At 42.1% G+C, this 14,553-nt stretch overlaps 2 protein-coding genes across 3 annotated transcripts; one reads left to right on the top strand and one right to left on the bottom strand.

Annotated features, from left to right (window-relative positions):
• Positions 1–1,842: 1,842 nt before the first annotated feature.
• On the bottom strand, positions 1,843–5,353 carry LOC103990039 (protein SMAX1-LIKE 3). The gene is made up of 3 exons (XM_009409061.3): positions 3,960–5,353; positions 3,240–3,474; positions 1,843–3,157 (listed from the first exon to the last, which is right to left on the bottom strand). Exons 1-3 carry the CDS (start codon positions 5,162–5,164, stop codon positions 2,015–2,017), a joined length of 2,583 nt encoding a protein of 860 aa, XP_009407336.2. The 5' UTR covers positions 5,165–5,353; the 3' UTR covers positions 1,843–2,014.
• Positions 5,354–10,623: 5,270 nt separating this feature from the next.
• LOC135677339 (B3 domain-containing protein Os11g0156000-like) lies at positions 10,624–12,619 on the top strand. Of its 2 annotated transcripts, XM_065189551.1 has the most exons (3): positions 10,625–11,555; positions 11,642–11,815; positions 11,932–12,619. In XM_065189551.1, the coding sequence occupies exons 1-2, from the start codon at positions 10,988–10,990 to the stop codon at positions 11,800–11,802; spliced, it is 729 nt and encodes a 242-aa protein (XP_065045623.1). In that variant the 5' UTR covers positions 10,625–10,987; the 3' UTR covers positions 11,803–11,815; positions 11,932–12,619. The 2 variants fall into 2 exon arrangements, with proteins under 2 accessions (XP_065045624.1, XP_065045623.1); XM_065189552.1 differs by having other exon boundaries at positions 10,624–11,555; positions 11,642–12,619.
• Positions 12,620–14,553: the final 1,934 nt, after the last annotated feature.

Below are 14,553 nucleotides of genomic sequence, written 5' to 3' on the forward strand. Positions count from 1 at the left end.
TTAAAATACACGATTCAAGTTTACCGAAACCCAAACCATCGATTCCTGAACTATAATCAAAATCGTCTAAGGTCAATTTATTTTTATTTATTTTAAATTTAAATTTGGTAGAAACATAATCGATCCAATTGATGGACAATCAATCCTTCAATCGAAACTGAAATCATGTAGAATCGATCTATTTTTATTTCATATATAATAAAAGCAAAATTGTTAATTCTGATTCTAAATCAGGATAAGACTATTGATAATCATTTTATTATTATTATTATTATTTGGAGTGTGAAAGTGGACAATCTCATGAAGATGAAGCTCCTGCTTTGGTTGCATTCAAGTAAAGATCCTATAGTGAGGAAAAACCGATATGATGGATCGATTGAAAGTACAGTGAACCCACTTATGGCCATCTTCTTTCTCGTGCAAACTGGGTGGTGCAGAAATAGACAGGCGAATGCTTCTCGCTTTGCTGAAACGCGGCAATGCTTTTGATCCTTATGCAACACCCACTAAGGAAACAACTTTCTTTGTCAAAGCTTACAAATCGAGTCTACAGGACATACTCAAATATTCTGGGGATCTTTTGCAGGATTGAGTGTCCTGCGCTAATCATTATTGCTTCCACTGTCGGATTGAGTTTTAGGTTTTTCTTCTTGTGTAAAAAGAAGATTTCTTTATGCCTCACACTAACTCTCCATGTTTAAGATTTATGGTGATTATTTATTATATGGTATGAGAGATTTTTTATTTCAAAATAATTTCTTAAAAAAGCAAAATTGATGCCATATTATTGTTTATATTATGACTGGCGGAAACAATATTCTCAGTTTACAAATCTATGTTGATGAGCCCATTTTTAACTCTACCAGTGAGGATTTACTTCCATCCTTTGCCAAGAATTAACGTTCTTCTTAGAGATTCAGATCGAATGGTTGAAAGTTGAGATTCATATAAGCCAAACTAAGCACATTCCAAATGAAAACCATAAAGTAGATTAGCGCTTCCCTAAATTAGATTTTTCGTGAGTAGTAGCTTTGAGGGCAGGGATTCATTATGATGCAAAGCTTTAGGTGGACCCACAGGTATAATAAACAAGTCAGCGTAGAAGATTCATTCATACAAGACGAAGTATAAACAAGTCATACCTAATCTTTCCAAAAGCAATGGGGGTGGACCCACAGGTGTGTCCATGTCGAAGCGCGATCACCTAAATAAAGCAAGTCCATTGGTGGTAGATCCAAGTCAAGAATAAGGGGAACCCTACTACTTGGATTTGAATGGACTCCTCATCCTACTGGATTAGATAGGAGTATTAGCCCTCTTTGCATTGTAGAAGAATTACACAACTATTTTATGCAAATGGGAGATGAATAATAGTTCACCCACTGACTTGTAAGGTTGATTTTAATTCACTGGACAGCCTTAAGTCTTTCAACAATACATGTGGTTAAAGATCTATAAATTATGAATTTTGGAGAATATATTAGAAATTATGAATTGTATCCCTCTTTTCTGTTTTTGTTTTTCTCACTTCCAGTTTATATGGTACCGTTTTTCTTTCTTTTCATGGAGTCTAATATTTTTTCGTAAAAAAAAAGAAAAATCTGATACGAGTATTTTATCCTAAATGATTTAGTTCATAATTTAATTAAAATGTATCAGTTAGTGCATTATATATCATAATAACTTTTTGAATTTGATTAAATAGTTTATTGGAAATGAATGGAAATTAATTCTTTTGCCTTTAGGAGAGAGGTTAAAACAAAATATTCAGAAAGGCTATAACATATTATTATGTATTTACTAGAGATAAAAACTTGGCTTAGAGAGGAGGTCAAAAATACTATGAGATGGTCAATATAATCCCAAGAGAACTCGTAATTACTTACACAAAGATAACTACTAATATACAATCTTCCCCTACATGCAAACGTAACCTAAACACCATAGCTTTTGGTTCCTCTCATTCAAAGAAAAATATCGAACATATATCTCAAGATCTGAATAAACAAACAAATTATATTTCCTCAGGCAACTTAAAGAAGAACGCCCTGTCCACAGATTCAATCACCCCGGCATTGTCAAAGGTCCCGAGATCTATGTCGCCTGCGGCACAAACATTTAAATCTATCGAATGGCACGTATCCACATCCTCGGACGCTTCTTGCTTCTCGTCTTCGGCCTCGGCCTTCTGCTTAACTAGAGGCGAGCAAGCCCTTGACCGGGAATCGAAGCTTTCACAGCTCAAGATGACGATAGCATCAGAAAGACCAACTTCCTCACCACCGTAGCTCTGTAGCCTCCCTCCCTCCATGGCTCTCTTGATGCTCGCTAGAGTGTAGTAATCTACCTGCTCGATGTCTTCCATCGTGATAACACGGTGTGGGTTCTCGCGTAGGGCTTCAAAGAGGCAGTCGAGATAGCTACGACTGGCTTCTGCTCTCGACCTTTTATTCCGAGGGTCTTCGGTGGAGTCGGACCGTGTCGACGACAAGTTACCGAGTCCAACCGTGATGAGGTTGGTGTAAGAACCAAAGACGAGTCTGGCGAGCTCTCTAGCTATCCTCTCCTTGCCTGCGGTGTCACTTCCTTGAAAGAACAGCCACGTCTCCTCCTTTCTCTCTGAAGGCTTCCGCTTATCTTTCCTTCTTATCAATCCCGACCTGCACTGGAGGATGGTACTCGCGATCTCAGGTATTATATCCTGCTGCCAGCTGACCTTTCTCTCCAGTGCATTGCAGAGGGCATTTAGGTTCTCGGCATTGAGCGCCTTGAATCTGGAAAGGAACTCGATCTCCATGGTACCACTCGAAGAATTTGAGTTAGGGTTTGACTCGGGGTAAACACATGGTAAGATCGGCAATGTTTGCCCTGCATTCTCTCGATCGTTGATTCTTGAATTATGTTCAGGTTCCTCGTCGACAGCTTCTGCCACCAAGATGTGTCCTCTAGATGGGTGTTTTGCCCCGAGAGATAGAGTCCAAGGTTGGTGGCTCTGTTGCAAGCTGGGAATGTGATGACCGTACGTGCAGATGGAAGACGAAGATGGAGAAACTGAAGAGCAATTAGTTGTTATCTCAGATCTATGAGTACTGGTTTTATGGGATGAACCGCAGATGGAGTTCCATTTCCCGCATAGATCTTTTAGTCGGAGACAGCCCTGGAAGAGGAGAGAGAAAGGCATCTATCATTCGTATCTACTGTCTTAAGTCAAAAATAATATCGATCACAGATTAGATTACCTGATCGACGTTGTTTGCTCTGGTGTTCTCTTCTTTATATCTTTTGAGCCACGAAGGTAAGCTTGAGGATATCGAACCGTGGCTACCACAAGAAGGGTTGCGCAAGATTTCAACTTCAGCTTCAAAATTGATAGAAGAATCGGCGCAGCACGCGAGATGACTTCCTATTTCATCTTCTGCCGGAGGCAGAAGTTGCGCAGCTCCACCAATTTTGCTTCTCATTTGGTTTAGATCACTGAGGAAAAATTGGATACAGTGCTTGAGTTAGACAAAAAGGGTACCTATGTATATAAATTTACTCAAAAAAGTGTGAATTATCGAGACATTTGTTTCTCCATCTATGTTTTCTGGAACAAGTGATTCTTCATTAAAAGAAAAAGCCACTGCCCACTGTTCTGTTCTGGTGGATAAAATCCCATTTGCGATGAAAGAAATTAAGAAGAACATAAAGAGAATGAAGGAAAAAATTTCAGGCATCCAACTTTTGTAGTGTCAAAAGAAATGACTAGTGATTAAACTTTTAAAAGATTTAGAAGAAAACACATCCTGTATGCAAAAGATTAAATTGCTAGTGTGATAGTTGTTTAATCTAATCTCGAAATAAGAGAACAATCTAATTAAGGATAATAACTACTGAGTAACAAATGATTATTCTGGATGTTGACAAGTATGGCATTGCAATATATATACAGTGAAATCATAGAGAACATGATGCTGTACCTGTCACAGTCGAGGCTTAATCCTAAGCCTCCTGCAGGAATTTGAAGAGGCTGAAGGCCCCAGAGAGTCTCCAATGAAGGGTTCCCAATCCGACATCTCATGTAGGTCTGATATGTTGCGGCCGACACGAGGCAAAGCCTCTCATTACTATTTGCTCCCTCGAATCCACCACAGATCAAGTTCCTAATCTCCATGATTACATGCTCCAAAGGACAATAATAAGTTCTTCCCTTCTCCCCACGAACAATTCTGGACTCGGCAGCCCAGTTGAGATCCTTCAAGTACAAGACAACCCCTCTCTCCACGCAGCAACTCTTCACGAAGCACCTCAGCTCCCCAATCTTCTGATCAACCTCCTCCAATGGCATATGCTTAAACGAGAGGAGAGGGAGTGTTATGAACTGTACGTCCCTTAAACCCTCAGGCACCTCTTTTTTGTCCACTTTATCTATCACTGCTCCAACGACAGCCTCTGCGGTAGCCAAGCACTCTCCCACTATCACGATCCTCCTCCGCCTCCCGCTGACCAAAGTGTCAACGACACTCATCACATCCTCGTTCTTCACTTGAAGCAGAGACCTCGTTTTGGTCTTTTGTGGGGTGGTGAGGTGAGTGACGGAGTCCTTGGGCTTGCCAGGACTACGGGTGGGAGAAGCGGATGCACATATCTCCATGGATACGGCTTGCTCCACATTGCTCTTAACTTGAGTACTGGAGAAGCCAGCCTCTCTCATGACTCTACTCACGCTTGGGTCGTCGAGGATGGAGATGATGAGTTGCTCGAGCTCGATCTTGACCGCAAGCAGCGGCTGCTGCTGGCTTTCGATGGATCCGCGGCGCTGGTGGGCCTGAGCTCTCTTGAAGGCCGCTACGAGGGCGTTGGAGAGGGACGGAGGGTGGTGGTGGTGGTGGTGGAGATGGGTTTGGGTGGGACCGAGGATGGGAGTGGATAAAGAGGAGGCCGGCAGGCGATTGAGGGCAACGTTGAAACAAAGCTCCAGAGCCTTGCACTGCAGCGGGTGGGAGTGCGACCGGAGGCAGGCGGCACGGAGGAGGCCGGTGGAAGACGAAAGCATGGTGTTGGCCACATGGAGGGGCGTCACCTGTGCATGTCCTCGCCGTCGAGCTAGGTTTATGGCTTGCTTCACAACAGCTGCTGCTTCCGGGGTCAAGGCTTGTTGCACAGCGCAACCACCTGCTCTCATCTTCTGGAGATGTGCTTCTCTCTCTCTTCCTCGATGTTGTTGTTGTTGTTGCTGCAGCGATGGATGGTAGTAGGTGAAGAAAGAAGGATCAAACAAGTGGTTGTGGGGTGTTTATCATGATGGAATTCATGGACCTTTAGAAGACATAGATGAGAAAGAATGGGGTGGAGATGGGAACTGGGGATTGTTGGAGAATATATGAGAGGGCTTTGGAAAGGGAGTGGGGGAGTGTAGTTAGGTTGTCAACCTGCTTTAATCTATGACTATGAAGCTTATGTGGATGTGAGAGAATGAGGCAGTGTTGGGGATGTCTGTGTATGCGGAAGTGGTTATCTACTTTTTATGCTTTCCTGTCTAAGTTAATCTGCTTTACGGGGTGGAGAATGATATCCGCCGGCTTTGAACTGTGCTTTTCTTGTAGGGGAGGTTAAATCGGGGGGTCCAAAGTCGATTTTGTAGTGGAAACTGCACTGCATGTGTTGACGAGCACTGCATCCAAAGGGACACCACCTTTTCTCCATTTCCATGTATATGCATATCCAAAAAAAGAAAAAAAAAACATACGTAAAAAAGAAAAAAAAAATGTATTATTAAAGATTACGAATCTTGATCGAATATCTTAAAGATTCATTTCTATATATAAAAATATATATATTTCTTGAATCAAATCATAAATTGAGCTCTTCCCACATTTGTAACCATACATAAGCCATTTACCTAATGGAGAGAGACTCTTCATCTGTACATACATAAGCCGTAGCGTCATTCGCCAACACAATTCACATCAAAGCAGTCTTTTTCCACAAAAATATTCCCACCAAATTACTCATCAACAACCGAACCTTTAGAAGACTGTTGCCGAAGCAAATCATAAAAGTACAACAAAATGATATGGAAACAAGTAAAGAAGAAACATGCTGGATTTACTTGAACAGTAGCAGAACAGGAGATGTTGACTCTATTTCCCACCACAGTTTGACACTTGTTGAGCAAGACCTAAACACATCTCTTCACACGAGCAAACAACGCAACACTACTACATCCTGTTGCTAAAATGATGAGTCTTACACCGACAAATGAGGTTGGGGTGGCATTACAGAGAGGTCAGAAACACTTTGACGAAGTGGAAAAAGGGATTCCTTTTGCTTCTTTTTCGACGGGAAGCTGGATTGCCGACAACAATGATTTTGCATGAATGAATGGGTGGGTCATCTGAAGTGGGTCTGTGACCGCCCATCTTTTGATGGATGGGTCCTCTTAAATGACATGGACTTCTTTTTTCGAACATATGGTCTGCTCTGACCTCAAAGAATCGGGAACTGCGTACGGCTCCCCCCCTTACCCTGATGACTCAAAGAACAAGGAATAAAGTCATCGCCTTGTGGATATCACCACCCCCATTAATTCCATAAAGGTCTGCCTTTTCCCCTTCCACATCTCTCTCCCCCTCCCTCTTTCCATAAAAGCTTAGTAACTGAGTTGAACTTCCACTGACGACTGCGGCACAAATAACTGGTTTAGCTGAACGAATGATCGTAAACCCCTCTTAATCAAACATACCGTAGAGACGTTTTCGTTATGCATTTGGCTTTTCTTTGACAACCAAAACGTACTGTAAAGATGCATAGTTTGAATAGATTCTTAACTTGTTAGGGGCAGCATCGAATGGTCCTCCTTAGCGTGCCTTTCTTTGCATGGAAAGCAGAGCTCCACCATCTCCTTTGGTTTTTTCCTCGCCTTCCTACTAAGATCACTCTGCATTCCCCAGTCATATTACTTTGTTGGTTGTATCATTAGAACCCACAACCAAGCAGACCGCGAAGAGAGTAAAAAGAAGTTTGACCATCTACCCATCCGAAAGAAAGAGATGACCATCGAATGTATTCATACGTCGCTACCTTCTTATTTTTACCGGCAGGAGAAAGGGAAGAGAAGAAGATGGAAGAATCTAATTCTTTATAAAGTTCCACATGTAGATGCAAGTACAAAGAAAGGTAAAGCAAATTAAAGAAGCACTTAAGGCCATGCATCATCAGTCCCATTCTTGCATTGATTTCAGAACATGTTTGGCGGATGCACATCTGCCGGTGAAGAGAAATGCAACCGTCTCCTGCAGCTCTAAATGCTGAAAGGCTTATGTGCAATGGGTTGTTCTTTTGAAACCAGTCATGGCCACAGTCAAAAGCTTGGTCTAAGATGGTCCAAAAGATACAAAGGACAGCTCTAATAATTAGAAAGGCAAAGGTACTGTGGAACGCAACAAAAGTGAAGTGGTGTTGGAAGGAAGAAAATGCAGTGCAACATAAAGTAAATAAATAAATAAAAGAAATTCTTTCTCCAAACTTATCCATCGATCACCATATAATAAAAATCGAAGAAACCACTCGAATGCATGCTAAAAGTGAAAAGAAGTGAAGTGCAACTTGTACCTTGCTATCTTTCCTTTGTTTTGCGATGGAACCACTTCATGTGTCTTCAAAGTAAAGCACCGTCATAAAGCCGCAATACGGGCATTATCTGCCCTAAAGATCTCCTCATTTTAATGCGGTCTACAGTACGAGGCCATGTGGGAGGAAAAGAACAACCATTTGCAATGACTTATGCTGGGGTTTTTTTTTTGTTGCATAAATTAATGTTATATTGTTCCTGCATAATCATATTTCTTTTTCGCAATCAAATGTGCTCTTCAGTTTAGGTTAGTAAAAACTTTGATACCTTTTCAAAAACAAAAATCTCAGATGGATGAATTTACTTTTAATTCTCATGTATCTTTTGATCGAAGTAGTACATTCGTTAAATCCTTATAAATCAATTTTATATTTTTATCCACCTTCAATATACACTTAAATCAAAATGTAATTATAATTGATATAAATAGAGTTTTTATGAAGCCTTTTAATCTTTTTTTTGGGATGCATGTTCGTAATAAAAATCACAAACACATCATATATTGTTGAATGGTTCCTTTAATTGTTAATTTCCCTTTTCCAATTACAGTCTAAAATTTGTTCCATTAGTAATTCAGTTTCTTGTTTTCATATGTTAACCTTGATTGAATTAAAATTAAGATACTTTGTTTAAATATAAAGGATCTTATTTCCTCATGGGTTCCTGACCCTGCAGGCCATCCTTAGATAAATGATTCGGCCTTTTATGGGCCTTCGGATTATTGGGCTATGGGAGCCCAGCAGCACAGGGCCTATGCACCACGAGGCTGGGCCACACCGGCGAAATCGTCCAAGATCTGATAGATCTAATTCTTTAAAAGTAGATGTTGGGCGAATTTTCGGATTTTTTTTTCAGAACATACCGCATTTTATAGCTAAACCTATCTTGCGGATGAAAGAAATAGGTTTCGTATTAGCTTTTCGAATCAATTTTCCGAATAAGTATGGTAGTATTTTGATCAAAAGATTCCAAAAGTCGTAGTATGTCAGATGAAATCTTGTGCTGAAAGGACAACAAGACAACGCAGATAGATAGAGGCCTGTTAAGCCGTACCCCATGTTTTAGGCAACACATGTGAAAAGAACTACAATACAAATCTATGACGGCTATTCCAATAATGCCCGAATAAGCTTCGGTGAACTCCATCTCCAGCCGTGTGTTTTGGCATGGCTTAAGGGTCCCCCTCACTTCCAGCCTAAAGTTGGAATCGATGCAGCAACCACAAACCATGGGAAATATAACAAGTAGAAAGAGAATAAACATTCTTGCATTCTTACCTCGTGTCGCCAAGTAATTAGACAGCTCGGGGTCTGTTTTCTTATCTTGCTCAGAACAGAACACTCTGCTGCTCCAGCATAGCGGAATCACTTGTCTTTTCGATGCAGAGTTACCCATCCGCGATCCTGTCTCACATGCATCTGCAACTTCCAAGAGCTGGAAGCGGTGATGCCTCCTATTGTGGAACCAGGCAGGTGGGTGACGAGTGGTTGCAATGGATCAGCTCTCCCAAGTCCTACATCAGTGAGGAGCAAAGCTGGAGCCGTGGCCAGGCATGAGTACACCTCCTAGAGGACACAACACTTGGACTGTTCTCCTGAGCAGGTGGCCTAACAACTACTTGCATCAAGACCTTATAAGTTCCAATTCCAAAGTACTTGTGAGCTGCACCTTTACCACAACCGATGACTTAACAATGCAGGCTCACCAACATGAGCGTGTTGTCCCTTGAGACCAGCAATCCTCTATATATGTATGCTCGTGTCAGCTATCCCAAGGGGTACAAAGCACTCCTACTGTCATACTGACCTCAGTCCATATGGGTGTTGGTGGGTCTTGCGAGGATCGACACACTGTTAGTCGATAGTGAGCAGGTAGAAGTGGCAGCGACTCTCCTGGTTTGGTCCGTCTGCTCTAAATTTTGTCGCTATGGGTTAGCGATTGTGTGACTGCCTTCTCTCTCAGCTTAGCCAACGCTGCCGAATCTGTCTATTGTGACTGTTCCAGCAGGGTTTTGTGGGGAAAAAAGGTATGCAAAATGCAGTCAGATTCATCCGAAAGCATGCCTGCATTCAACACTATTTTGCTAGGTTATGTTGGCGTAGAGAGTTCAAATCCCTACAAATCGTTGCACCCTTCTGGAACTAAAAGAACATTAAAGTTGGAAAAGACGAAGAGTCGAGCACCACTTGCATGCATCCTGTGGAAGAGGCGTGGGCGGATCAAGACGCCTGGAATTAAAGAAAAAGAACACTTGCATCTGTTTCATCCGCCTCTTATAATAAATACTAAGCACCACGAAAGGTTCACTCAGTCATGTGCAGTTCGAAAGAAGTTAGGGGGCAGGCTGAGTAGAACGAGGTAGGCTTGCCCAAAAACCTACCTACAAGGGTGCCGACCACATGGGTTGCACTAGCAGACGACGGTGAAAAGGAGAACACATAAACGCATCATGAGAGAGAGAAGAGAGTCGAAGGAATTGAGTGACGTCAGCAGGACAAGATTTCTTTGAGACAAATCTTATCTCCAAACTCAGTTGAGGAAATCTATGGCTTCCTTATCCTTTTCAACAGTACTATTATGAACAGTTCAATTTGGACAAAAAAAAAAAAAAATCACCCGACTTGATGATAAATATACACACACACATGCAATTTTGACAAAAGTCCACTGTGTGGGTAGATTTGCTATGGATAGAATCTGCAGAAAAGTTGATCCTGACCTAAACTTAGGCCTTCCTACTTATTATTCCTCTTGATGTGCACTTGTGGATCTTTGTAGTCGGAAGTAAAAGCACCGAGTTCAGTGTTGGTTTCGTGGTCATACACCGAACCGGTAAATACGGAGGGCCAAATTGGGTTCACGGTCGACTCAGTGCCGCAAGAAGATGATGAGCATCCGTCGGAGAGGCAGCAGGTAAGATATAATAAACCAAACCCAATTCTAATGATTCAAATGTATGTAACCCAACCAGCCACATGGAATGGAATCGCTCGGTCTCGTCCTGTATGGTTCTGAAAAAGCCACAACGGCAGCACTCGCTCCTTTAAAGTAGCAGCATGCACAACCTGATCATTCCTTATCACTTGATAATGTAGGGAGCTACAGAGACTTGATTCTTCCTGTCCGCCTTCGTCTTGATAATGTACCTCTGTGTCGCAGCTCATCGAATTAGGCCCCCTCTCCCCGAATCCAAATTCTATATTTTAATCGAATTAGATGTTAATTTGAGTCATTGAGATTTATTCTGCTACCGTGAGACTCATATTTTTCTACAAGCTTCTCTGCAGCAACTACGACACTCTCGTCGTCTCCCATATATACCAACTTCCCGTGCTCTTCTTTCCCCCTCCCCCTCGCTTCTGCTTCGTTTCTAACATGTCCATGAACCCCCTAGCGCGACATCATCCGCAAGCTTGGACTTGGGAGGAGTCTCCCATGATCAACCCACGCCAGTACTTCCATTACACGTACCGAGTAGGGCAGGAAGGAGTCGAGCATGAGAGGGAGCATATGTTTGAGAAGCCCCTGACTCCAAGCGACGTAGGCAAACTCAACAGATTGGTCATACCGAAACAGCACGCTGAGAAGTACTTCCCCCTCGACGGCGACTCGGGCGAGAAAGGCCATCTTTTGAGTTTCGAGGACGAGTCGGGCAAGCCATGGCGGTTCCGCTACTCGTACTGGACCAGTAGCCAGAGCTACGTGCTGACCAAGGGCTGGAGCGGCTTTGTCAAGGAAAAGAGGCTCGATGCTGGCGACGTCGTCTTCTTCGAGCGTCTTCGGCACCGCGGCGACCGGTTCTACATTAGTTGCAGGCGGCGCAGTGAAGATGAGAGCCCACCGGCAGCTTGCACTTTGACCATGGCCAACGCGGCAGCTCCGTGGATCCCCATGTGCTACACGGCGAGAGCTTCATCGACCACGAGACTCGCTCTTCGCGCAGGTAGGATTTTGCTGCATTGCGGTACCATTTAGTGCCAAGTGACTGATTCACATGCTGATAGATTGGCGAAACGTATCCATTTACAGATGACGAGGTTGATGTAGTGAGAAGCAAGGCGATGGGACGTCCGACTCACTCTAAGCGTTTGAGATTGTTTGGCGTCAATTTAGACTGCGTGCCGGAGCTAGAGACGCAGTTGGTTCTTGCCCCAGAAACAGGGCAAGTTCATGCCCACCAAAACCTCTAGATATCAACTGCAGGTTGCCAATTCATCCGTCTCCCAAGAAGACGAAGAATGCTACTTATTTCTGATTCTTGTTGCTTAACGTAGTACATTTTGCTCTAAAACTAGTTTGTGATTGCATGCTTGGAGTAGCTGGATGAGGGAGGATGTTGTGGAGGAAGTGAAGTGGAAGAGAGATGAGGAGGTCCGAGGCCATGTTCCCAAATTCCACCAACCTACCCTCCCCTCTCCCAAGTGACGTTTTGGGTTCACTCGACCACCCTGTACGGGCCCTGTCGGTCGATGTCCTCATGGATGGGATACTACTTACCGGGTGAGATCTCAGGAAACATCAGATCGAAAGGAAACAGCAGCAGTACCTCTAGATAGCCTTAGCCAATGTTCTTATATTTGTAATCCTCTCAAAAAGAAAGAAAAAGAAGGAAGAGATCATCTTGTGGTAATTGATTTTTGCTGTCATTTACTTTCTTATTATTTCACACTCGCAGTAGAATGTAAGAGGATAGGATGAACACAGACGCGACTCCTTGCGGAATTATATCATAGAGATCACAAGAAAACGATCGTATGGTGACGAAAGGTGTCGTCCTTAGAATTATCAAATGAACTCAGCGGCATGACATAACAGTAAAAGCGTGCAGATCATAAGAAAAGCGAAGTGGGAAGAGACGTCAGGATACATTTGAAGGACAAATATGACAAGGACACGACGATGAGCAAACGATGCAGTAGGAAATGATGGAGATGATCATGCATCAGATGAGAGGTCCACTCCGCGGAAAATGAATCCATTGAGGGCCTACAAAATGCCTCCCACTATATGCTCCCATCTCCATCTTTTCTTTGACAAGTCACTGCCATCATCAACCTAACCTGTAGCATGGTCCAACCATGATGGCTGCTGCCCTCATGTGAGGTCTCTTCTTTTCTTCACCCTCCCTCCCTCCCTCCCTCAAATTATTCCTCCTTTCTGTGTGTCTGCAAAGCTTCCCAACCAGCTTTTTGTTAATGAGTGTCCATGCTTTTTGGAAAAGAGACAAGGAAATGATCTTTATTTATGATTCATTCTCAACAAAGAGATTTTTCTTTTTCTTAACATAAAAAAAGGCATAAAAAGATTAATTTAAAAGAATCACGCTCTCAAATACAAACTAGATAAATTATTTTATCGATCATGTATCAAATGTCAAGTTGTAGATTTGTCCAACACTTGGATGCGGTGTTCGACCTATTACTTGCCATGACTTGTATCTCATGGCTTGATGTCGAGGATTATTCGTTGACCCATAAATTATTGGTCGTGATAATCGTAGCGTGCTGTCGGGATTTTAATGATGGGCTCGAATTTATGTGATTTGTGATTTGGGTTGCGGCTCACCCAACCGGAGTTCGCACCGGTCCGTCCACTTAGCAAGCCGTGGGCTATTAGTTCAGAATTGGATCGATTAGGCTTCTTTGGGTGTGGATGGGCAGTCGTTTAGGTGTTTCGAGTGTGATCGAATCTCCTTTGGTTTGATTTGGGTTCGGACTCACGTTTCGGATGTTGATTTGTTCGAGAATGAGTTCGTGCATTGTGTTTCACACTTTGAACAACGTTGTAGAGATAGAACGGAAGTTATTTTCATGATTCTTGAGTTTCTAAAGATCCTTTGTATGAATGCTAAATTATTTTTATTTTTCATTTAGAGAGAGATCTATCTATCGGTCGAGAAACTCAAAAGATCGGGTTGAGATCGATGATTCTAATTTATATTCTAGTGGTCCGATACATCTAGAATTCAGATTTAATCTAAGTTTAACTTTCATGCTCATCATATGTCCGAGACTAAAAAGACAAGAGATTCGGATGGATTGAGATGGAAGAAAAAGTTTTATTGCGGCAGCAATTATTCTTCTTTAAGAGACTGTGAAAGAGAACTCTAAGACAAATGGTTGACCTCATCCACTGGCTCGGATAAGAAGTGTCTTCAGCCTAATCTTTGGAGCCCTGTCTCGTCAATGGCGTCCATCGTTAGTGCTCGAGGGGTGCATCCATTTGGTTGGCTATTTGCATGATCTTCCACTGCGGAACTAGACGTGATGGCCATTTGGTTGGCTTTCCACATCAACACAAGGTATTTCTCCATTTTGTACCTAATCACGCAAAACATGTGTTTTAATATTAGTTATATTATCGACAACAGTACATCAAAATCTATCTATTCGATTGGGATATCGACTCGGAGTCAATTGAGTCATATTTTATGTGAACGATTTGGAAAAATATCAAATCATGCAAAACATATGTTCTAATATTAGTTATATTATCGATAATTATTATGTTAAAAATCTAATTGTTCAATTGAGATGTTGACTCGGAATTAATTGAGTCATATTCTGTTCTTGCCTTTGAAGAGGGTATACTCGACATTATCGCTTTAATACTTAATTCGGTCTAAGGAATGAGGTGTTCGTAAAATATTAAGAGTGTTAGAGTTGAATTAGAAGCTATAAATATTATGTAGGAGAACATCCATGAGGAGGCTCTTGGACCGTTACGCTTATAGATATGTATTGATGCTACGGATGATTACGTACATCTCTTGACCCTGTTGAATTTGTTAGACATACAACAACTATGATGTTGTTAATAATGTCAAGAAGACGATGATATATTAGCAATATATAGTAGAAATAAATATTAGGAATGAATCATCGATAAGTATTAGTCATGTGACGTCAAAATATTAACAACATGACTGCTGAGATATCAAA

The sequence above is a fragment of the Musa acuminata genome, chromosome BXJ1-6, assembly GCF_036884655.1.
Source record: "Musa acuminata AAA Group cultivar baxijiao chromosome BXJ1-6, Cavendish_Baxijiao_AAA, whole genome shotgun sequence".
NCBI lineage: Eukaryota > Viridiplantae > Streptophyta > Magnoliopsida > Zingiberales > Musaceae > Musa > Musa acuminata.